Source organism: Vanacampus margaritifer, chromosome 9 (assembly GCF_051991255.1).
Source record: "Vanacampus margaritifer isolate UIUO_Vmar chromosome 9, RoL_Vmar_1.0, whole genome shotgun sequence".
NCBI classification, from domain to species: domain Eukaryota; kingdom Metazoa; phylum Chordata; class Actinopteri; order Syngnathiformes; family Syngnathidae; genus Vanacampus; species Vanacampus margaritifer.
This window is the reverse complement of record NC_135440.1, coordinates 16187253-16211333: the sequence shown is the minus strand read 5'-3', so window position 1 is coordinate 16211333 and position 24081 is coordinate 16187253. Positions and strand designations below refer to the sequence as shown.

The window sequence follows — 24081 nt, the reverse complement described above, 5'->3', positions numbered from 1 at the left end:
TTTTGACGCAATAAATTACGTCACAGATCAAGTTATTTGCAAAACGTAATACAGGTAGTTTTAAAGACAATTACGCACGTGTGATGACGTCAGTTTGTAAAGGTTCAGTTTTCATGCAAACCTCCACATTTAACACAAATACAGGGACGACCCCAAATTTCTCCCCAAACTGTGCTTGAACTGTACATAAATGCACCGATTTGTCATTGACGTGTCACCGCGAGGTGTGACGTGTAAATATTTAGTTAATTAGCACGTTCATGCATTGAATTTTATAGAAACTTACTACATACATTAAGGCTACAAATAAGTCTCAAAGTCAATGACCAAAATTTAACATCTTTATTTCTAAAATAGGGAACTACAAAGGACCAAAGGTATGACCATATAAACAATTCTCCCTTTTGAAAAACTCGAGCGATATTAAGGCATGCAGATCCTGACTTTCAATTTTGCGCATCTTAAGGTTAAAAGGTCCCATGAAATGGCTTGTGTCCTGGATAATTATTGCATATTTGTGCATGAAAAGTCCCTTTTCATTCCCTTTAAAGTCTGCTTAAAATGGCTTGCTCTATGTCAGGGAAAACTTGAGAAAAACTATTAAAAACGCTGTGAAATAACTCGGGGGGTGATCCAGCCAGCCCTATGCTCATCACGTAGGATTAAAACATGTCCCTTTTAACACAGCTGAACAAACTCGTAACATCAGGTCATAATGCGGAAACAAAGCCAACACTTCATGGAACCTTTGCACATTGTTAATGACAAGCGAATTATTACAGCAACATAATAGGAGGCCCACAACATGTTCACACTCAGTCCAGAGAAGAATAAATAAATACTGAAGGTGAATACTGTTTCTCACTCATATATTCATTCACCTAATGAGTGAGCCACTATTTTAACATTAAAATGTACATGGCAACAGATATACATGGACTAATATAGAACGGCACACGTTTAAGTAGGGAAAGCTAACATCCTACATCGTCTGCTACATTCAGAGTCAGGGAATGTATGGACTGTCATCCTAGTGGCTGATGCTCAGGGAGAAATGTCATACTGGAAGAACGAGCTGTGAGCAGCCTCTGATTGGTCTAAAATGAATGAAAACCGTAAGCAAAAATATGAAAGAAAGGCACCCGATGGTGTTCAGCGAGAACCAGGTCTACAGCAGAGGTGGACGGAGGGGTTGGATAAGGATTGGCGGGGGGGTCGGCGGGGGCGAAAGCATTCCGACTTCGCACGACTGCCTCGACCAGCTTTCTTTGGTTTGAACAGACGAAGGCGCGCTGGTGTAGAACGCTGGTTTGGTACAAAGTCTTCTACCTCACAACACAGCAGATGTTTCACTTGTCACCATTTTAAATAATGGCATGGTGGCAACATCTTCATGACAAAATGTATTTCTAGTTGATTGTCAACCGCTTCTTAGATCTTTTCCCCCAAAGAGGGAAATCTAGAGTTAAATAAATATTTCTGGGACTTTTACACAAGTCTATCTAGCCACTCAAGTGAAAAAGGTTTAAGACTGTTTGGTAAATTATAGTATAGTCACATTAAAATAAACAAATATTCAAGGATCAAGCATTAGAGGTAAGTTATTTTCTGTTAGCCCTTGGACTGAAATAGCTGAACTTAACAGTAGGCTGGGAAGACTGTGCTACAAGCAGGCTCGAAAATTGACATATTGTCAGTCAAAAGAAGCCAAAATAATTTAGGCTTTCCTTTGCATTCCAAGAAAACCGAAACCCGCTCCGCATCCTGACATTCAGTAACCAGGCTTGAAGGTCAAGCCCTTTTTTTTTTTTTGCTCCTGAGGTGAAACGGGGCAAAGCTATTGGGTGATGCAGTTTTCGCCCATGTCTTGTGCGTAGCGGTCCAGTATTAGGTTACGTAACTCCTCCACATCACGACGAAGCTGTTGTGCTTCGACCAGCTTCTTGTGTAGCACCTCTGGACTTATCCAGTCCTCGTCGTGCTCCCCCATTGGTATGGGTGCTACAAAAACAAACATAAAAAAAATCTTAGAATCGCCAAAATCAGAAGGAAAGGCTTTAATTCAAGCTTACATGTGAGACCGAGCAAAAGGGAGAGGTTCGGGTCTTGTCCCTGAGCTCTCTGGGTCAAAATGCTGCACAAGGAGCGCAAGTCGCTGAGGCAGGAAGCGAGTTCCTTGTGGAGCTGCTGTGTCAGGCGAGCCCCAGACGGCTGCAGAGTCGAGGAGGCCTCGTTGGTGTTCTTCTGCTCTGACTCACTCATCTGCTCCTGCAGGGTCAGGTTCTGCTCCATCAGTTCCTGGTTTTGGGAAGACAGCTAGAAGAAAGCGGCTAGAATAAGCTTTAGCCTAACATTAAATACATTTTCTGCAATCGAAGCAACTAATAGGTTGTTTCGGAATGCAATTATCTAACCTCTTTCATGGCTATGTGGAGCTCAGACATGTTTTGCTCTTTGGCCAACACATCCTCTCTTAGAGCTTGCGATGTGTTTTCTTCCTGGGATAACTGCACCTCCAAAGCCTGCAGAGGACAAATAAAAATAAAAGCTTAAAAGATGGCAGTAACTTGAGAAAGTCATTTACAAGGCACGCAAGTAGTCAGTTACTTGAATCTGGGAACCCAGTTGCTCCATCATCCTATGTTGTTTCTCAATAACCTGCCAAGAAAATAGGGAACATTGATGATATTGTCATACATCTTGTAAATATGTTGTTTGGTTAAGAAAGCAGTTCTTAGAATTACAATTTAATTTCTAGGCTATATATGAAAACACAGCGAACCTTCTTGAGTTTCTGATGTTCCTCTCTTAAAGTGTTGTTCTCTCCTCTCAGCTTCTCGATGTCCAGAGATGGCAGACGGGCTCCATCTTCAAGGCCCTGTTGCACCCGCTGCTGCATGCTGAAGAAGATGCATAGAAAACATTGTCACCTTTTTATATTTATGGCAAAGAGCAGCGTATAAACACACACCAAGGTTATTTTAGTTAATGAAAACCAAAGAAAAAACGGATTAAAAAAAATCATTTAAACGAGAGATAACTAACTGAAATAAAATTGTATGTTTACAGTACTACTAGCAAAAATGCCCATTTTTATTTTGTCCATTTCGTACATGAGCTTTCGGGCTTACTTTACATGTATTTGCCTTCCACTTGACAAATATGCCATATATAAAAGTACAAAAATTCTCAAAACTAATAAAAAAATAATAATAATAATAAATAAAAACTAACAAACCCGCTCTAAAATTTATTTAAAATAAAATGCATTAAAAAAACATGTCAAAACAAAATAAAAAAACAACTATAATGGAGAATCCAAAACTATTATGACCTTGATACACACAGTGCGCACTTTACTACATGTGTTTGTGCTTGCACACATACTCAGTAATAGTGGTCAGCAGATCTCTCTCCCTTCGTTTCTGCTGCTCCAGCTGTGCATCCTTTTCTTGAAGTTGTGAGCCCGTTGCCTCTAAAGAGGCCTCCAGCTCTTTTACTTTCTCTTGCAGCCGAGCTCCCTGCTGCTCGGCTTCCTGAAGCTAAGGCAAAAACATATTTCATAAACAACAAAGATCAGGTTAAGCCTGGTTCATTTTTGGGGGGGTTGACTTTCCCTTTAAGTTGCTTTCAGCTACAACTTCAACCGTTCTTACCTCTTTGTTCTGGCTCTGGTAGTCCTCTAATGTTGGCAGGTCGGCCAGATAGCGTTCCAACGTCTCAATGCGCTGTTGATTCTCTCGTTTCAGCTCCGACTCCTTCTGACACTTCTTCTTCAGGTTGCTGATATGTTTGTCTCGGCACTTAATCTGCAAACACAGACCACAATAATAAGTGTAAGAGCAAGAAGCAGGCCGAAGAGAAGTGGTGTAAAATCTGTCACCACCTTTAAATCAATTGTCCTCAATTATGTCAAGTCACGAGTGTACTGTGACTTAGTGGCAAAATGCAAGTTTTCTACACTAAATAAATTGCAGAAGTGTATTTGCTGTTTTCAATTATCTTTTTTTCTAATTTTCTGGAGTAGCATCAACTCATAGATGTTTTCATAACCTTTTGTGGTTTACTAGCTTGCGAAACACACATTAAGGAAGCCAACCAAGACGGGTAAACACCCACCCTTTCTTCCTGTTTCTTCATCTCCTCTGTATGCCTCTCGCACGTCTCCTTCAGGTTTTCAGTCAGTCGGCGTGTCTCGGCCTCCACTGTGCCGAGCCTGCGCTCCGCCTCCGCCTTTTCCACGGTGGCACAGTCTGTGCGCTCGGCAAATTGTGCCCTCAGGAACGTGTTCTCCCTCTGAGCTTCCTGCGATATTGTCATGTGAGTCACCATGAGGTCGGCACGGAAACGCAGCATGTGAGAACAGCGATGGCAACGCAGGGGCTTGCGGTGTGGTTTTGCACGAGTTGCTCACCTGTAGTCGAAGCAAACACATATCTCCGAAGGGAGCACCTCGGCCCAAGAAGGCTCCGTGGACCTGCATCTCACTTTCCCGCAGACGTTGCTCCAACTGAGTCATATGCTGCTTTTGTCTGCATAAATAAAATGGCATTAAAACCACTTGCTATAATCTGCACAGTAAATTTCGTAGAGTATATTTTACTCTAAAAAGACTATATTCGGTCCCAGTCTAAACTAGAGTAAACTTTACACTTGGAAGAGAGTAAAAATAAATAAATAAATAAATAAATAAATACGACCATTTTTGGTCTCTTTTGGACACACCAGCAATGTTATCCAGCAGTAGGCGTGGCATACCTCAAGTGATAGAGTGGGTTGTCTCCCATGCTGGAGGTTGTGGAATTGTTCCTGAACCCTTGAGCGTGTTTGTATTTTTATTTTTTTAATTATACATAGTATTTTACTCTCTTCCGAGTGTAAAGTTTAGTCTGTTTAGACTGGGACTGAATGTAGTCTTTTGCAGGGTAAAATTTACACTACGAAATTTATTGTGTGTGAGATATATATTGGGATTAGTGCTTAAACTACTGTCCCAGTTTTACACATTTAAAATTTTGAGTTAGCGCAAGAAATAAAGAGGAGTGAAAGGAAATGTTCCAGGATCCTTATAGCTAAAAGGCGGCAATGTTAAGGTAAGGTTAACCAAACACGAGTAGTAAAATGAGTGGAAATACTTGCCGCTCTATTATAAGCTCCTTCTCCTTTAGCAGTCCTTCACTGGCTTTCACCAGAGCGTCCCACTTGCCAGAATCCGAGTGCATGGCTGTGGGGTACAAAGACGGGTACTGGCCCACCCCAGCGCTCAACTAGGACAGAGAGACATAAACAGGACAATCACATGGACGTCATTTATTACACTATCATACTATAGTCTCCGGCCAGGAGATCAAGCCAACAGATTATTTGTTTTCACGACTATCACTTTATGAAAATTTGACAAGCGTATGAAAAATAACTACCAGTTAAGAATAATGAAAGACTAAACACAGTTAACTCATGTGCAATGTGTGCCATGCAACATTTTTGTAAATTGCGTGTGGGAAAACGTCATTCTAAAAAGAGATTTATAATCAAGTTCAATATTTATATAAATCAATTGTCACACCAATTCTAGTGCATTTTACTTGTCTCATATTCTGCTTTTAAATAGGCCAATGTGTCTGCATGCCCCCAGGCTTTGTGTAGTCTAGCCCAACATTATTTTTCCAATGACGATCTCGGTGTCTGTCCCCATTTCATGTTCCAAAAACAAGGGTGTTCCACTGGACAATTGTGATGACCCTTTACCACCTCATGGAAACCACAATACAGTTTGTTTTTACAGGTATGAAGTCTTGTATTTGTATACGGACCTTGTAATATTGAATAACAGCATACCTGCATTTGTTCCACTTGCATGCGTATGCTGTCCATCTGTTGCTTATGTTGTTGTTGCTGCCAGCCCAATATTTCACCAGAGCGGTCATGGCGCACTGGATCGTACGTTTTGGTGCCTGCGTGTTCCCTCAAGAGAGCCTGTGTCTGCAGGCTAAGCGGGCTCGCATAAACGCCAACAGGCTGGCTGGACCTGGGATTGGCAGAGTTGTTGGGGATAGAAACACCGGGAAGAGAAACTGCGGGCCTGGTCTCGGGGAGAACTTTATAGTTGTGATCCGTGCCTCCTCTGTAAACCTCAGACGCAAAGTCTGAGTTGTCTCTAATCCCTGTAGTCTGTAATCGGAGTCTGACATCAGGGCACAAACCCCCCAGCAAGGCTGACTGGTTCATGGTAGGTTCCACGGCAGGAGTGTCAAACCTCTGGCCCTCATCCATCCGTGTGTGATCCGTGGGGAAAAGCGAGTGGTCCAGCCCATTGATCAGGCTTCGATAGCGGCTCAGGCAGTCTGGCTTTGGCCCGGTGGGCTCGCTTCCCATAGCGGGCTGGGCATCCAGGTTGGGTGAGGAAGCCGATTTGGAGAGGCAGGATGATTTGGAGGTGGCGGCACTCGATGTTCTGGAAGTGGAGGAAGATCGGGACTCTTCCTGGGGCTTCGAGGCCAGGGCTCCGGCCGTAGATGGCATGACATGTGCCGTTGGTATCGGGATCTGACTGCGAATGGGCTGGAAAGAGGGGCTGCTCCTGGAACTGCAGAAATCTGTAACCCAATTAAAAAATGGGTAAAATTAGCAACGCATTATCTCACTGTTCCATATACAGATGTACAGAAAAAGGATCAGTGCAGAATACGGAGCACTGCAGGCTATTTGCACTATTTTAGTAGACACAGCAGTCAGTGTCTGTGGGTGGCCTACTTTGTTGTTGAATAATCAACCCTCTAACCCTCTGCATTGCATTACTGTCATTATAAAACCTATGTTTAATGGATTAAGATTGTATTCGCAACACGATCAAAGTTTTGCAAGAACTAAGGAACGCCCTTAGATTACACATCATGTACACACCCAATTTACACTATGAACCATTCCCAAAAAGTGTCTTCACATTATGCACCAAACAAAAAAAATGCTAAACAATATCTTTACAAACCTCAGAGACCTGTTCAAGTCTCGTAAACAGGCAGTCATTCCAAGGCAACAAGCACATTAGTCGCATTGTATCGCTGAGCGGCGGGACCCTTTAAATCCAAAAAGACGTCTGAGGCGTGCATTTCTCAGCAACAGTGAATCACACCAAGAAGCAGAGCTGATAGCGACGCAGCGGGTAGGCCTTGTGACCAAAAGAGTATTGTCCTCAAGCAGCTTGTGCCCAACACCGAGCAAACACATCGAACTAGGCAAACACAGGAAAGGTTAGGGTATTTATAGCCCACCTCTCAAGTTACAGAGTGATCTGTGGGTGACGCTTATTTAAGCACCTTTCCTCCTCCCACTCACGCTAACACATCACAGGCGCACGGTCACTTTTGAAATGTGTTGTCTTGTTTGAGCTACATCTTCCACAAACTAGATACTATTTACAATCACAACAAAAAGTAGAAGAAAAGAGTGGAAATAAAAGGAAGCAAGCTTTCACTGATTAACTTCCAATGCAAAATAGACCTCTAGGGTTCCTGATTCTTAACTGACTAGAACAAGTCTAAACTACTCTATGAAATGTTTGCTCAGCACACATTCCTGCCTTTGTAAATTGTGTTGTAATTATAGTTACCTGCCAAACAGACTCTGGCTAAATTCAAGGGAGCTACAATAGATAATCCAATACAAAAAAAAAGGGTTTCGAAGAAAGATTTGACATCTTATTTTAATTTCCATTCTATTCATGATGTACACCGTTTTATTTGCAACGTGTCTTTACTGATGCTAAATTTGGACTTAATTGCCATATTGCTATACTTTGCTGTCAGTTTAAATGGCATGAAGGCTAAGCTAAAACTTAAAATTGTGTCAACTATTGTGACAAATGTCCAGATACACACTGAAGCTCAGGCAAAAATGTGCAGACACAAGGCTTAAATAACGTTGAAGTGTTTAACGAGGCACTGCATCACCATTCGTTTCAAACACGCTTCGCTCCTGCTGGGAATGTTGATGTTTTATGCGACCCAAGCTAAAGACGTGTGCCAAAAGTAAACATTGGACTCTAGGAGAACATAAAGTGCTTTAAATCATGCAAAAATCATTGATTCAAAAGGTCTTTAACACACCACAGAATCTGTTATCTGGATGAACCTAAATCGCACAATAACCTTTACTGGTGAACTTAGATTGACCTTCTCTAAAACTTCTGCATAACATGTCAAACTGTTCAATGTTTCCTAACTTTGTTCTCAAAATTGCAAAATTCAAAACAGATGTTGAGCCATGAATCGACTAATACATTTCTTAGTTCAATTACAAATGGTATTTAAAGGGATACTTGACTCATTCAGCCACTCAAAGATAATATTGAATCGATAATGAATGCAGTAACTTCATTATTTTTCATATACAATTAGTAACTTTAAAAACACATTTTGTCACTTGCTGTTGACTGAAAATGACATCACAGGTGCTAAGGAAACACGGCTCAGTTTGCTAACGTCACATGACCAAACCCAGAAAACAGTCGAGTTATTTGTATATGAAAAATAATGACGTTATCACGTTAATTCTAGACAAAATATTAACTTTTTTACTGCTTAAAATGGCTAAATGAGTCAAGTATCTCTTGAAACAGTCCACGTCATCATGCTGTTCATATTCTGAAATCATGAGACCAGGACAATGACTAGCAACTGATCAACAGTACCTTGCCATTGCAAGGTTTCAAACAGGATGTTCGCAGAGGGAAGTGGCCATGCACTGAGCTTAGAGTACCAGAGTGTCATTAGCAGGTTGCAACACAGATAGAGCAAGGTCAGACAAGAAAAGAAAAAAAACACCACTTGTGAATTTTGTCATTCAGCTCTTTGTTAGACAAAGTACTGATACATTTACCAAAAACTTGGACCTGTGCATTCAAAAGTTTAGAGAATGCTAAATTACGTTCACCTGTGAAAGCTAGAGTGCATTTTAGTTTCATCCTGAAATTACAACCCAAAGCTGAACTTTGACTCCCAATGCCGGTCAGATTACCCAATTCTCTTTAGTGCCCTTTTTTATTTTTTATTTGTTGACCTGTTTTCAAGCAACTCAAAATCATGTTTAGTGTTTACATTTACTGAACATCTGAAACAACCTACACACAAAACTATATGCCCGTACACATACAGACGTGACACTGGGTAGCAAAAACAAATGTTATATTAAACATTGTGCACTGTTTAGTCGAACTGGACTGAACCCGCCACTCACACAACGCACCTCACCCTTATTCTACTTTCTGTCTGCATTGGTATAGTTGTGATTTACATTTGTGTGCTTGGGTAGACATGTATGCGCAATCAACATATTTCATTGCTGTCAGGCTCGCGTTAAAGGGTACATGTGATCTGCCCGTTTGTATCCACATTTGAAATAGGCCTGATTGAGATCTGAAGACTTACAATTCAATGTTTAATCTCTGAAGCTGCTATGACCCATATCTGAAGTGTGCCACGCGGGAGCGGAAAAAATGGAACATTGGAATTGCATCGCTTGAACCATATTGTATAAATCCAACCATAAATAGGAATTAATTATAATATCCTTGTCCTGGAGCCTACAATCCTAAATCCTGACACATTATTGCTCTCATTTCACGTTCTTTTACAAATTCATTTACGTCTTTACAGTTACTGCAGGAAGCAGAAGTGAAGGTAAGGTAACTCCAGGAAGTGGTTTGACCTTGCAGTGACAAAAAAGGGCTGCAATTGTAAAACACATCTGCTGACGGAACCATAGGCAAAAGTCACCTTCTGTGCTGTCAGATGCTGATGTGCCAAGACCTGTGTCCCCACTGTCCGATGTTGCAGACCGGCGGCCCAGGCGACTCAGGACCTTCTCTGACAAGTCCGGCGTATGCCACTCCATGTCAGCAAACCGTGCTGTACAGAAACATGACAAAGCTATAAAAACAGTAGTGCTCAAAGTGTGGTATGAGTACCACTAGTGGTATGGTATGTGAAAGAATGCCTGAATTAATACAATTATAAACAAACTGATACATGTTACTGTTATGTGGCTCTTTTTTTATCCAATACAGTGCATTCGCTAAGTATGCTCTGCCTCTTTTTTTCATGAACATGTTGGCCCACTACACTACTCTAAGTTTGAGTACCACTGCATTAGGAGATCTAGCTCAATTACATACATTAGAAATGAAATGAATAATGATAAGACAAACCTACCAGCTGGTTTGGATTCAATGTATCTCTGTGAGGTTGACATTCCATACAAGGCTTCACCTGAAAGAATTGTGTTTTTAATAGGAGAAAAATACACAAAAGTAGAGCATCGATAAAACAGGTCCATCATGTGTTACCCAAGAACACATTGACACAATCCAGTCTCAGCATTCAACACTGTTTACCATCAGGAGAATTTAACAGCTGCTTCGGGTCTCAACTTGACCCGGTGACTTCACTCCAAGGGACAGCAAACGAAAATAACAACATGAACACGATGTACCGTTATTACACAATCGGTTTCCATAACACGGACGCCCCCAAAAGACTTCAAGGAGAGCGCATAATAATGCCTCCTGTCCCTAATGAACAGACGTTGTCGGCAATCCCTTTGCATTAATCTAATCCTCTTTACTCGAGTCTAGCTAGTTAATACATAAACCAAACTCTTAACTCAAACAAAAAGGCAATCAATCTACAGGCAGGATAACCACAACCACACTACCTGACTAACCATTTCCATCATTCTTACAACGAAAAGGTCTTGCTGAGTAAAATGTTGACAATGTTAGCAAATGTATGTCACTTGAATCCGACAACATAACAATTGTATCCCAATAACTCACAATAAAATGTGATGCGCTGCGACGTTAACCATTTAATCTTGTTAATCCGTGACAAATCTTGTTTCCGTCCAGCATGCTATGGCTAACATGCTACGGCTAAAAGCTCAACCAACGCCAGCTGCTACTTAATATCGCCGCTAAAACGTTTGCTTTCATCATGGACAGGTTGGCTGTCGAGAATCAAATGAGCTCGTTACCTTTCGCTCCTCATCGACGTAAATAGTTTTAAATCTCGGTTTGGGGTAGACAACCGAATCAGAAACATCCGCTGCGGTGGCAGTTGTTCCGCCACTTGTACGACTGACTGCAGCGCGCTGATCGCTCACAAAGCAGACGAAGCAACTAAGAGCGCTTGTTCAGCTTCACGGCGTCGTCCGTTGAACATCATCTGTTCGGTTATTGTCCTAAAATGCTCAAATAATCTATTGTCTTCTGGCTTTATTAGTTCAAATTCACATAAATTAAAAACAACGACAAAACATACGTCATATAAGTATTTTTAAGTTGTTACTAACATTCCACTATCACTCAAAGAAGTGTGCTGGTGTTGAGGAGTTCATAAACGCGGCTAAAACACATAATCGAACTAACCTTAGAAAGTCGAGTCTACTTTTGGGAAAAAGACCCCAAAGGGTAAAATAATAATAATAATAATAATAATGATGATGATGATAATAATAATAATAATAATAATAATAATAATAATAATAATAATTGGATACATAAATATCAGTCGCCTAAAATGGACTAAATTATCATCAGTGGACAATGTAATGAATGTCTTTATGTAACATTTCTAGACTAATGAGGAACATCACTTTGCACACTTTGCGACTTGTCACTTGAGTCAGCGTTCATTAAGCTATATGTCCCTTCCTATGGAGCATTCCTGCCCTTTCATCTGAGATGTTCGTCGGTCATTTAAACAGCATCCAAAGACATCACAGGCACAATAGCAGTCAAGCAATTATCAACTATTTGCAACAATTCACAAGGAGTGCTGCAAAGCATGCTGGAAAGTGCGTGTCCTCTTAACTCTAGGTGTTATTGTGCCAATTTGTTGGCTTTTTGTTGGTTCTGACCAAGCCATTTCAAAATAAATACTGCCCACGGGTTAAGAACATCAAAACAAACAATATCTAAATTGTGTTTATATTTTTCACAAATGTTTGAACTGTAAATACAAGTGTTTTTAATACCACATTGGGCAGTTTATTTTAATTAAGTATATTCTAATCTAAATTTAGACACTAAAATGGACCGGAAGTGAGGGTCTGAAGTAGCGGAAGTAATTTAAGTTGTGTTCAGTGACACAGTACACAGTGGGAGTGTTTTGCGTTTAAGAGATAATGGTGAAAGGATGTGATTTATGACGTTTTTGTACGTCGACAGTTATCAACAGTGGACTTTCTGGTCGAGGGAGGACAGCCAGCTTGCATACGCAAAAGTAAGTTGTCATCAAACGGTTGCAAATATCAGCGTTACCTGCTGGTGACGTATTGTTTAGCTAACGGCTAACGACATAAAATAACGCAATTTGTTAAACGACACCCATTTTCAAAACCCGGCAGCTCAAATGGTGACATATTCTGGAAGACGAGCACATTCTCAATGTTTAGAATGGTGCTGGTAATGTGCGGAGTGGATTTTAGGACTATCAGAGTGCTGCATTAGCTGAACAGCTAAGGTGATCGGGCAAATGAACTCGTCTTGTTGACGCGAGCAAGTTCCACGGTGTTTGCCGATCCTCTCTAAAGTAAAGTCTGTCAGCTTGCGCTTTATGTTATGTTTTAAGTATAAAAAAATATGTATGTATACATCTACCCTGCCCTAATGATTGATGTATTTGCAGTCAAAGAACTAGAGACCACAGCTGTCATCTTGGTGATATCTGGATCCTCCTACCCAACATCTAATTTTTGTTTTGTGTTGAAGTCATGGATAACGTCAACATCACCCGCGATATCCTGCACAGGCAGATCCGGGTGAGTAATCTAGCTATGATTAGGAAAAACTTCAGAGAAATGTTGTTATAGTCAGGGTGGGAGAATGCATATTATGATCAAAAACCTGAAAAATTTTCAATTTTCATTTCAGGTCCCCTTTTATTAACGTTTTTTTGTTGTTGTGAATACAGGAAAAGAGAACATCAGGCTTTCAGAGGTTTTATCATGTGACCGACCCCTTCATCAAGAGACTCGGCCTGGAGGCTGAGCTCCAGGTCAGTTGCTTTGCAATTGCTTGAGCATGTGTCAGAGTAGGGGTGTCAAACATTGCGTGTCATATTGTAGTTATGGAATCAGTTCTAACAGTCAAACCACATTAATGTAAATACCTGGGGGTTGTAATGGTGCGCCAAATAGAATGTACAGTACCTTGGTTTTCATAAAGTCCTAAAACAAACAGGGAAATATCTAATAACATATCAAATGAAACAACAGCGTAAATATTTTCTTTTTAAGAAAGTGCAACATAAAATAATATACTGTATATAAAATAATTATTTCAGTCATCAATAATAACCATGTTGAATTGTTTTTAAGCATAGCAGATAATAATAAAAAAAAAGGTGTATGATGTCTCCAGGGTGTTCAGTGTTCAGAGTGTCAAGATACAGAAGGGTGTGCCTCTGGTAAAGAGTTTAATTATTTATTGTTAACACAAAGAAAAGTAATCAAGGCATCATCAAGATGCATCTCATATGATATCAATAATTTGTTAAAATAACACATCAACGTTAAATAACTTGATTATTATTTTTATAATTAACTTTGAACAGATGTCAAGGAACATTTTTGTCATACTTGCAGGTTCCACATAAAATGTTGGACCGTGAGCCTTTTTGAGTTTAACCCTCTGTGATCAGCAGTTGTGAGTGCAAGGCTGACCTTTTATTTTTCTACTGTTCTGTGTGTTTGTGTAGGGCCACACAGGCTGCGTGAACTGTTTGGAATGGAATGAACATGGAGAGTAAGCAAGAACGCTTTCTGGATGACACCAAAAACACTTAAAATTTCAGTTTCCTAAGCAAATTCTTGTTTTGCCTTTTGTCAGTCTGCTGGCCTCGGGCTCGGATGATCAACATGTTATCGTCTGGGATCCATTCAGACTCAAAAAGCTTACCACTATGCACACAGGCCATTCAGCAAACATATTTTCTGTTAAGGTAAGAGTGGTGTGAGAAGCGTTTCGGTCAATGGAATGTGGGGAAGTTGATGGTTTGTAATGGGAGGACAGTTGCTGTTTGAAGTGTACATGCAGTCATCATTTGTAATGTCCCACTAGATATGACTCCTCTAAACATTTGACTCAAATGTCAGAACATGGTCATCTGAAGGGCAGCACAAATAATCACATTTTATTGTATTGTGTTATGTTGAAGAGCTGTAATCATTTGTAGAAATTACAACCGCATCCAAATAATTCAGTCATACCTGAGTCAATCATGTGACTCTTTAAAAATGAATGCATAAATGATCAAACTGCACTTAAATCATACTACAAGTATAATCTGGTGACCTCACCATTTTCTTCCTGCACTGAAGCTCTTGTACTTTAGGTGGCGCTGTTGGCCATGTATTAAGTGGCAGGTAATCGCTAGCAAACATTTGCTCATTCAATCTGGTGGCTCATGTTTTGTTTGCTCTGAGATTAATTTACAGACCTGCTATCATACAACATAATGAAAATCTTGGCAAATAATAGGATGCAAGGTGCATATTCAAGTTGTTCTTGTAATAAGAGCAATAGAGCAAATCCCACCTGACTGGACAATGTAAAGAATAACAAAAAGACACAGCAGCTTTTAAAAAATAACTGTAATGTTAAATACACTGCAACACAGGTATCACCTATTTGTTTTACTCGAGTAACATAAATCACATCACCTGACATAATGTATGTAAGTAGAATATTTTTATAGTGTACATTCCACAGAACAGGAGTCACTGCATGACGGCTAAGAATATGATACATTAGTGTAGTAGAAAATTAGAAATATATAAAACAATAAAGGCACTTGTCTACATCTCTGTTATTTGTAATGTTTTTTTCTCCACACAGTTCCTCCCTCACTCCGGAGACAGAATTTTGGTAACTGGCGCTGCGGACACTAAGGTCCACGTGCATGACCTGACAGCGAAGGAAACCATCCATATGTTTTCTGATCATACCAACAGGGTCAAACGCATCGCCACAGCGCCCATGTGGCCCAACATTTTCTGGAGCGCTGCAGAGGATGGCATCATCAGGTAAGAACGCTCAGAATTATTTGGCTCCGTCGATTCAGCGGCGATCATATGCTGATTTGTTTATTGAATTTTTTTTAACCACAATGCGTATGCTCACTTCTCCCTTGCACATTCAGACAATACGACTTGCGTGAGAGCAGTAAACGCTCCGAGGTGCTGATTGACCTAACAAAGTTCTGTGGTCAGCTGGTGGAGGCCAAGTGTTTGGCCGTCAATCCACGGGACAACAACTACATGGCCGTCGGGGCCAACGGCCCCTTTGTACGTCTCTATGACATTCGGATGATTCACAACTGTAGGTAGGTTGGCGCTCGCTGCTCTAATGTGCAAACACACACATCCACCGCTTCATGTGTGAGATCACAACTTGGTTGTAAAAACGTTTTTACCTCCCTCCCTAAACAGAAAATCATTAAACCGATTCAAGCCATCTGCTGTGCGCACATTCTTGGAAAGTCAGAATCCCATCCCGGACAACGCTGTGCAGTATTACGTTGCAGGTACTGAATTCTCATTGATCGGTCATGTGTATAGTTCAGCACAACTTGACTGTCGTTGACATTAGTGACATAAAATCCCCTCTCTGCTCCCTCCCCTCTTCTTCAGGCCACCTGCCAGCGAAATTGGTAGACTACAATAACCGCTTGAGGGTCTTGGTGGCCACTTATGTTGCTTTCAGTCCAGATGGAACTGAGTTACTTGTCAACATAGGCGGCGAACAGGTAGAGCCACTCTACTCGGGACATAGTCAGAAATCCGTCCTGAAAATCTGACGTTTGTTTTTGTGTGCGTCCACTCTTCTCTAGGTTTATCTGTTTGACTTGACATGTAAAGAAAGGCCATACTCATTGCTGCTTCCACAAATGTCCGAGTCATCAATAGGTGGGTCTGTGTTATGTGTAGAGCTTTTCACATTTATTAACTGACCAGTCAAAAAATGAGAGAAAACAACTACAACCCGTTTAAAGTTAAATGGTGAGCACTTCCAACCTGAATCTTTAGGTATGCTATGCTCACACTTTAGCCTGCGCACTGCGCTTCTCTAAGAAGTTACAAATTAATCAAGGATAATGTTGTTTTTTTCTTTTTAATACAATACGTTTATGTTATTGAGTATGTATTTGGTGTATTAACCATTACAGAAACCTTAGAAAAAATGTTTTGTTTTTAAGGAAACTGTGTGTAGAATTTAGTACCATCTTGTGATGAACTAATAAATCATTCATTTTAAAAGACAATTTATTTCAATATTAAGTAAAATAAAATAATAATAATAATTTCTAACACATATATATATATATATTTTTTTATAAAATCGTAGGTCTAGTAACCACTAATGTATTGAGTAGGTCTTGCTGCGCCTTACAGGAGGCTAACAGGTTTTGCCACCATCTTTTTGCTACGGATGCTTCGTAAACGTAGTTAGCCTCTGGTGGTGCTTGCTGCTAATGTTGGACGCAATGCGTTTACCCCTTACTTTTTACAGCTGGGGCCTGCAGGTGGTCATCGCTGGGTCCCGCGATTTGGGCTCTCGCTGCTTGTCTCCCTTTGCTGTGCTCGCAATAGTTTTTGCAAGTTTCTCCCGCTAGCCACTCCAGCGAGTTCTTGCTAGCCGCTCCAGCTAGTTTTTGCTAGCCGCTCGTTAGCCGCTCCAACTAGTTCTTGCTAGTTGCTTGTTAGCCGCTCCAACTAGTCGTTGCTACTGCTAGTCACTCGTTAGCCGCTCCAGCGAATTCTTGCTAGCCATTCCAGATAGTTCTTGCTAGCTGCTCTTGTTAGCTACTGACTCCGGCTAGTTCTTGTTAGCCACTCTGGCTAGTTCTTATTAGCTGCTCCAACTAGTTCTTGCTAGCCGCTCCAATGACTTTTTACTAGCCATTCTAGCACGCCACGTGGTCTCTCTGTGGCACTGAGGTGCGTGTGGTTAAAAATTGTTGCATTCTATTAGTTCACTACTAGATGGGACTACTAGATGGGACTAAATTCTAAAGTCTTATTTTAAGGTATCGGTACTCACGGCAGTGACCCATACTTTTATAAATTCAACTGACTTTCTTTCATTTTTTACAGGCCACATTTAATAATTCCATGTTTCAATAATAAGAATAATAGTTCCAATAAGAATATGACTATTATCATGTTAAAGCATTCATTCATTATCAGTCACTCAGGCTGGAGGTGGCGAGCAAATAAGGTAGAGGTGGACGCCTCTGAATTTTGTATACAGGAAAAACACTGTTTTGGTGTGAACTGGAACAGCGATTGTAGGCTAGAACATCTGAAATCACAAATTTATGACGGCATAAAAATTCCTGCTTACTTCCTAGATGCGTCTAAGTTGTAGCTGTCATAGCTGGAATGGGGAGGAAACATTTTTCTGTATGGGTGTTCTGGAACAGTTTCAATGTCATACATTAATTAACCCCTAGGCCAGAGGTGGGCAATCTCGGTCCTCGAGGGCCGGAGTCCTGCAGGTTTTGTAGGTTTCTCACTTCCAACACAAGCTGATTCCAATCAACAGGATCGTTATCAGGCTTATGCAGAGCTTGCTGATGAGCTGATCATATATCAGCTGTGTTGGAGAAGGGCAACACGCAAAACCTGCAGGACTGCGGCCCTCGATGCCCACCTCTGCCCTAGGCGGTATTGTTACCCGTTTTGGGCTTTTTGATGGTTCTAACTTAGCCATTTCAAAATAAAATACTGCCCACGTTAAGTAAGCTGGATGTAATGTATTGTTTGTGATACCTTGGATTCTAGACGATGTACTGGACGGGATGACAACCAACGGGGTCGCCAATGGAATTCATTTGCCAGCTAGCCATATTCGATTTAGCCAAAGCAAGATGCAACTTAGGTAAATATTAACGCCGTCTATTTGACTTCATTTCATTTGTTTTTTCTTTCAACAGTAAAGTATTTCATAAAAACATACCATAAATGCTTGTTTTTAGAAGCATGTCCTCTTACGAGAGAGTATGTATACTTGGCACATCCTTCCATCCATTGTTAATATACTGCATGGTCTTTCTGCCTGTCTGCTGTTGCAGCTCCACTGATCTTCCTCCACATTTGGAAAAGATCAAACAACAAGCCAATGACGCATTTGCACAGCAGCATTGGACGCAGGCCATCCAACTGTATAGTTTAGGAATTCATCATTCCAGCTCCAACGCCATGCTCTATGGAAACCGGGCTGCAGCCTACATGAAGCGGAAATGGTAGGCAGCCCTCATTTTAGCCTAGTATGTGACATCATACCTTCTATTTAGAACCATCTTCATTGACCACGTTTGTTAAACACACAAGGAATTTGCTTCCGTTCTGTGTTTGTAAATGTTGCAGGGATGGAGACCACTATGACGCACTCAAGGACTGTCTGAAGGCGTTGACTCTAAACCCGGAACATCTGAAGGCTCATTTTAGGCTGGCACGGTGTCTTTTTGAGCTCAAGTATGTGCCTGAAGCGCAGGACTGCCTCAAAGATTTCAAAGGAAAGTTTCCCGAGCAAGCGCACAGCAGTCCTTGTGACGCATTGGATAAAGATATCAAGGCTTTCTTCTCACAGAGCGAGTCAGGTGGGCGTAATGCTGTCCCTTGTTAAAGGGGAAGTCAACCTGAAGCATTTCTTGACAATATTATGTTATATGTGACCTCACTAGTCTAAACATGACATTGTGATTAATATTACATTTGTGGAATATGAGTTATGGAGCAAAATGCAGCAATTGTTATCAGTATCACAAGGCGGCCATTTTGCCACTTGCTGTCGGGTGAAAATGACATCACAGTTACTCAGGTCTCAGGCAACGACCAATCACAGCTCAGCTTCAGAAAAGAAGTGAGCTGTGATTGGTCGTTGGCTAAGCCACGAGCAACTGTGATGTCATCTTCAGTTCACAGCAACTGGCAAAATGGCCGCCCCATGAAATGGATAAAAATGGCTAGACTTTGCTGCTCATATTCCACTAACATAATATTAAACAGAATACCATATTTAGACTACTGGGGCTGCATAAAACACATTATTGTCAAAACATTTATTTTAGGTTGACTTCCCCTTTAAATGAATTTATTTCTCCTTCATTTATTGTCATTTGCTAAAACTAGAATGTCCATCAATAGAGCATAAAACTCTGCCAAAATCAATCTTAATTTGGTTCCAAACCTTTCATCTCCTGTGTATGCCATAAACTGTTAGTAATTTTATATTCTATACTGTTCAAGTACAAATGAAATGCTTATTCTAGCGTTTGTATGACTTTATTTTTCATCACTCACCAGCAGCAGTAAAAAAGTCCAACAACTCCATCCGACTCCATTCTTTTAATCGGAAGGAGCCCATCCCGGAGGATGAGTTGGTTTTTAGAGAGCAAAGCATGGACTACAAGCACAGATATTGTGGTCACTGCAACACCACCACGGATATTAAAGAAGCCAACTTCTTTGGAAGGTCAGTGATGAGAGCTCACTCAGGGGCACTCACGAGCAGGACAGATCAAATAAAAGGAGAATGGCTTGTTATTTTAGTTTTGCATATAGAAAGCCCTAAATAAATCCAGGCACTCTATTGTGTAATTCCAAGTTTATAGGGTCAGTCTGACTCCAAATCTTTTTTTGCGCAGCAAAGGTCAGTACATCGTCAGTGGTTCAGACGATGGCTCCTTCTTTATCTGGGAAAAGGAGACAACAAATCTGGTGCGTATCATGCAGGGGGATGAGTCCATAGTCAACTGTTTGCAGCCCCACCCCAGCTACTGTTTCCTGGCCTCCAGTGGTATTGACCCTGTGGTGCGATTATGGAACCCCAGACCAGAGGTAAACAATTTTATGTTTGGATTAATACATGCGAGTTTCATTGGTGTTGACATAAGTGGATTGGTGTGAAGCGGTTTGGCACTTTTTACACGAGAGCAGTGCACACACAAATTTAGCAATTTACGCAATCCAACCCACATTTTTACAAAAGTGAAACTGTAATATTAAGTCATTCACTGCCATTGACAGCAATAGACGTCAAAAATTCATTTGAACTATTTCTATTAGTTTAACATTTTTTTCCCATTTTTGTTAACAAGAGTATGAAAGCCTAGAATGTTTGGGGGTACATTTAGAACAGAAATAAAATTTGTGATTAATCGTGAGTTAACTAGTGAAGTCATGCGATGTAATTACAATTACAAATTTTAATCACCTGATGCCCCAAATTTTTAATCATCTTTTTTTTTTATTGTATTTTTTTTAATAATCTTTGTTTGTTTGTTTTAAAGAAAAGATGATTAAAAATTTGGGGCGTCAGGCGATTACAATTTTTAATCGTAATTAATCGCATGACTGCACTAGTTAACTCACGAATCACAAATTTTACATCTGTTCTAATACAATAAAAAAAAGTCTAGGTATTCATACTCTTGTTAACAAAAGTGGGAAAAATGTTAAGTGACGTCTATAGCCGTTGATGGCAGTGAATGAGTTAATATAGTACTAACCTACAATTAACGCAATAGCAAAATCATAATTAATTGCCTGGCCACCATTGACTTTGTCGGGGGAAAAAAAGTGGTTGGACAAATTTGTGCAAAATGAATTCACATGTATAACATGGTGTTCCACAGGGTTCAATTCTGGGGCCTCTGCTGTTTTCATTGTAACTGCTGCCCCTGTGCTCCTTCTTAACTCATTCACTCCCAGCCATTCTCACTGAAGCAATCCCTTTCACTCCTGGCTATTATACTGGATTTTGACTAATTTTGCAAGGCCCACAGAATATTGTGTTGTATTGCTATAAAAACATGGAACCTACCAAAAGAAAGATTAGAGTCTCTTATTTCATTAGGGGGGGGGGGAGTATATTTCTATCTGTTTCAGTTTTGCAGCAATTAGCATTAGAATATTGCTAAGTTTCATCATTATACACAAATCTATTTGAACGAACGCTTGAGTAAATGAGCTGTTTTTATACATGGCCCTGGTTGATCTCTTTTGTTCTGCTGTCACCTGCTGGCCGTTTGTGTAATAACTACCATTTCTTCAACTGTTCTTTGCAGTTGAGAGACTGCGTCAAAGCCTTCTGTATGCTGTAGCATAAAAAGAAACATAAAAAAAACGTATACATACGTCTTTGGGACACTTAAAACATTTCAAATAGAACGTATTTATACGTTTTTGGGAGTAAATGAGTTAAGAACACAGCTGTGGTTGTTTTAAGCGCTCTATAAATATAGAGTTCAGTTGAGTGAATGTGAGTCAGCTTCCTAACTGCATGAAGTGGAGCAATTCTTGTCCAGCACAATAATCGAGCAGAACTAAACACTTTTTAAATTCAAGGTGAAGTGAGCCATGTTTGATGAAAAGGCTGCTCTAAACATTTATATGGGGTCGTCAAATACTCATAGTAAATATTACTACTGTGCAGTATATATTAGTATGAAAACACTTCTTGGCCATAAATATAAAACAATCAAATCATCAGAAAAATTAAACTGATACAACTGAAAACCGAGAACCGCTTGTACGCAGTAAGCTGCTCATACTACAAGTGCATGCTCCATACATGATGTAAAAGGGAATGAATTGGCTTTCTAATATGGTAAAATGCTATAGTATTTAGTATATCTATCTATCTATAGTATATAGAGATCTATTTTATCATTTCATATTCATCCCTGTGTTCCCTCCCAGACCGAGAGCGAAAACGAACGTGTGGTCGAGGACATGGAAGGCGCAGCTCAGGCCAACCAGCGGCGAATGAACACGGATCCGTTGGAGGTTACGCTGCTCAACATGGGCTATCGCATCACAGGATTGCGTGGCATAGGCTCGGATGGTTCCGACGATGAGGACAGCTCGGATGGACAAGTGCAATGTAGACCGAGCTAAGATGAGCCGACGGCCATTCTGTAGAATGGAAGTAGTAAACAAAGCGCTGTGCCCGTTTCTGTTTTGAGCCCCAAATTTGCCCTCCTTTCCGTCAGAGAGACCAGAGTTTTATGTCACATCTCAACACTATGCATTGCTGGTGGTGATCTCTGCAAGAGGTGCAAGCGTGGAGAGGACCTTAACTACATTTTTGGCCTCTCATCCTTCTCTTTGTTGCCTGGCAGACACCTTGCAGATCACTCCCACAGTTTGTCACACGGACAAGTTCGGCACTTCTCCCTCAGGTTTATGTTGGGTGTCAAAAGAGAGGTAGGTGCCCACTGACCTATTTTCAGGTCAATGTGGCCCGGCAGTGGTGGCGACCTTCTTGGAGGATCATGTCACAGTTGAAGGTGCTTTGCTTGCATCTCCTGTCTGCTCTCCAGCAGCGTGCGCTCGGCTTTGAAAGGATGCACAGCTTTTCAGTTGGAGTTCATGAATCTTGGGAGTCAAATGTTATGCTTCATCTTGTGAAAGTTGCATGTTGCAAGGATATAGATGAGCTTTGTTTAGTTTACAAGCCTGGGGATAAGAAAAAAAAAATCTTCTGCCAAAGTTTGCCCTCTATCAGTCAAATGGCCAAGGATTTGTGTTTGTTTAATCCAGAATATGGGAGGTTTCAGCCAGACTGGTAATTATCTGTTAATTGGTTATTTTTCAATTTTAAGTCCTCTTGATTTCAAATACATTTAGTGTGAAAATGTTTTTTGTTTGTTTGGTTCAAGTTGGACACATGGTAAGTTTGAGGATATAAGTATGCACCAAGTGTTTGGCAACTACTGCTGTGTGTCGCTAGCACTCATTCTTGGCTACTTTACACTTAGATGTCCATAAAGTGAATAAATGTTAAGAATAGAAAAGTAGGCTTCCATGTGTTTTACTTTGTTTACTGATTTCAGTTGTTTCTCTTGGTTGTTGAAAGCAAACTTTATATAATAAAGTAACAGAACACTTGCTGGTGTGTTTTTGTCCCGTGGCTACATGTTGAATTGTTTGTGATTACAGCGGAAGAGTTAACAACAACAGATGCACAGTACCAATGAAAATAAATTTGGTTAGCAGAGATGTACTGAAGGTGAAGCCACCATGGTATGAACTTTCTGGTATTATGCTCATATATCAGTTCCATAGTCACTATCTGCTTTTGCTGACTGAGGCAATTTGTGCGCACAGTAAATCACAATTAGGGCAACCTGTGTCATATATATTGTACGATAACGAGGTGACCCAGCTTCAGTGATAAAGCTCACAGGAGCGCTATGTGACTGATGAACAGGCCTCAAAAGTAATACAAGCCGTTTTTTATGAATTGGATGTGTTTAGCGCCCCCAAGATCCCCGGGCATCTGGAAAATACTATTACCTGCCAGCAGGGTATTTTCCATCTTAAAAATGAACCAGTAACTTTGTTTTAAGGTCAGGTTCTGTGGTATGAACATGCAGTTCCTCCAAAAGTTCCTAGTTCTAAAGTGGTAAAATGGCCGCGCCCCGTGATGGATAAAACAGATGGATTTTGATGCTTAACCCTGGAGAACCCAAGAACCCTTTTCTTCTTTGGAAAATTATGAATTATACATTAAATGACTGCTATAAGTTCACTGAACACCAAAATATATGTTTTTTCAATTTTAACCCTTGTTTTTTTTTAACTAGCTCAGAGTTGCTAATTTATCAAAATATATATATAAAACATACCCCTAGGCATTCTGCAACATGATATGAAAGAGATTAACAAAAAAAACACAATTTTACCATCTGATGGTTTGCTGAGAAGATGGTTTTGTTTGGATTGATTTCCAGCTCAACAAAACAGCATGTTGCCAGGCAGCCATCTTGTCACCACCACTCTGGCTCATGTAAGTGCAATATTCATCCACTAGATGGCCCCATGCAGGGGTCAGAAGTGGCACTCTGGACTTTTGAAGTTAAATTTGTAAATAAAAAAATAAAAAAAGGTCTTTGTTATTTGAGTAGCAGAATTTATAGGGGCCAAATTTGACCCCGTGGGTTCTCCAGTTAATCAATATTCCACAAACGCATTATTAACCAGAATACCATGTTTAGACTTGATGATGGCTTGTCA

At 40.5% G+C, this 24081-nt stretch overlaps 2 protein-coding genes across 4 annotated transcripts; one reads left to right on the top strand and one right to left on the bottom strand.

Annotated features, from left to right (window-relative positions):
• Positions 1-319: 319 nt before the first annotated feature.
• On the bottom strand, positions 320-11168 carry cep85 (centrosomal protein 85). Its single transcript, XM_077576113.1, has 14 exons — positions 11029-11168; positions 10209-10265; positions 9774-9905; positions 5839-6596; positions 5140-5267; positions 4415-4532; positions 4120-4305; positions 3657-3809; positions 3388-3542; positions 2783-2900; positions 2608-2658; positions 2415-2522; positions 2073-2316; positions 320-2001 (listed from the first exon to the last, which is right to left on the bottom strand). Exons 2-14 carry the CDS (start codon positions 10246-10248, stop codon positions 1838-1840), a joined length of 2355 nt encoding a protein of 784 aa, XP_077432239.1. The 5' UTR covers positions 10249-10265; positions 11029-11168; the 3' UTR covers positions 320-1837.
• Positions 11169-12109: 941 nt separating this feature from the next.
• On the top strand, positions 12110-22953 carry wdtc1 (WD and tetratricopeptide repeats 1). Of its 3 annotated transcripts, none has more exons than XM_077576742.1 (16): positions 12110-12278; positions 12684-12816; positions 12969-13052; positions 13755-13801; positions 13886-13997; positions 14894-15081; positions 15198-15380; positions 15487-15581; positions 15688-15803; positions 15888-15963; positions 17842-17938; positions 18132-18302; positions 18427-18659; positions 19369-19534; positions 19707-19899; positions 21763-22953. In XM_077576742.1, exons 2-16 carry the CDS (start codon positions 12769-12771, stop codon positions 21958-21960), a joined length of 2007 nt encoding a protein of 668 aa, XP_077432868.1. In that variant the 5' UTR covers positions 12110-12278; positions 12684-12768; the 3' UTR covers positions 21961-22953. The 3 variants fall into 3 exon arrangements, with proteins under 3 accessions (XP_077432868.1, XP_077432865.1, XP_077432866.1); XM_077576739.1 differs by having other exon boundaries at positions 19366-19534; XM_077576740.1 differs by having other exon boundaries at positions 12113-12278; positions 12767-12816; positions 19366-19534.
• Positions 22954-24081: the final 1128 nt, after the last annotated feature.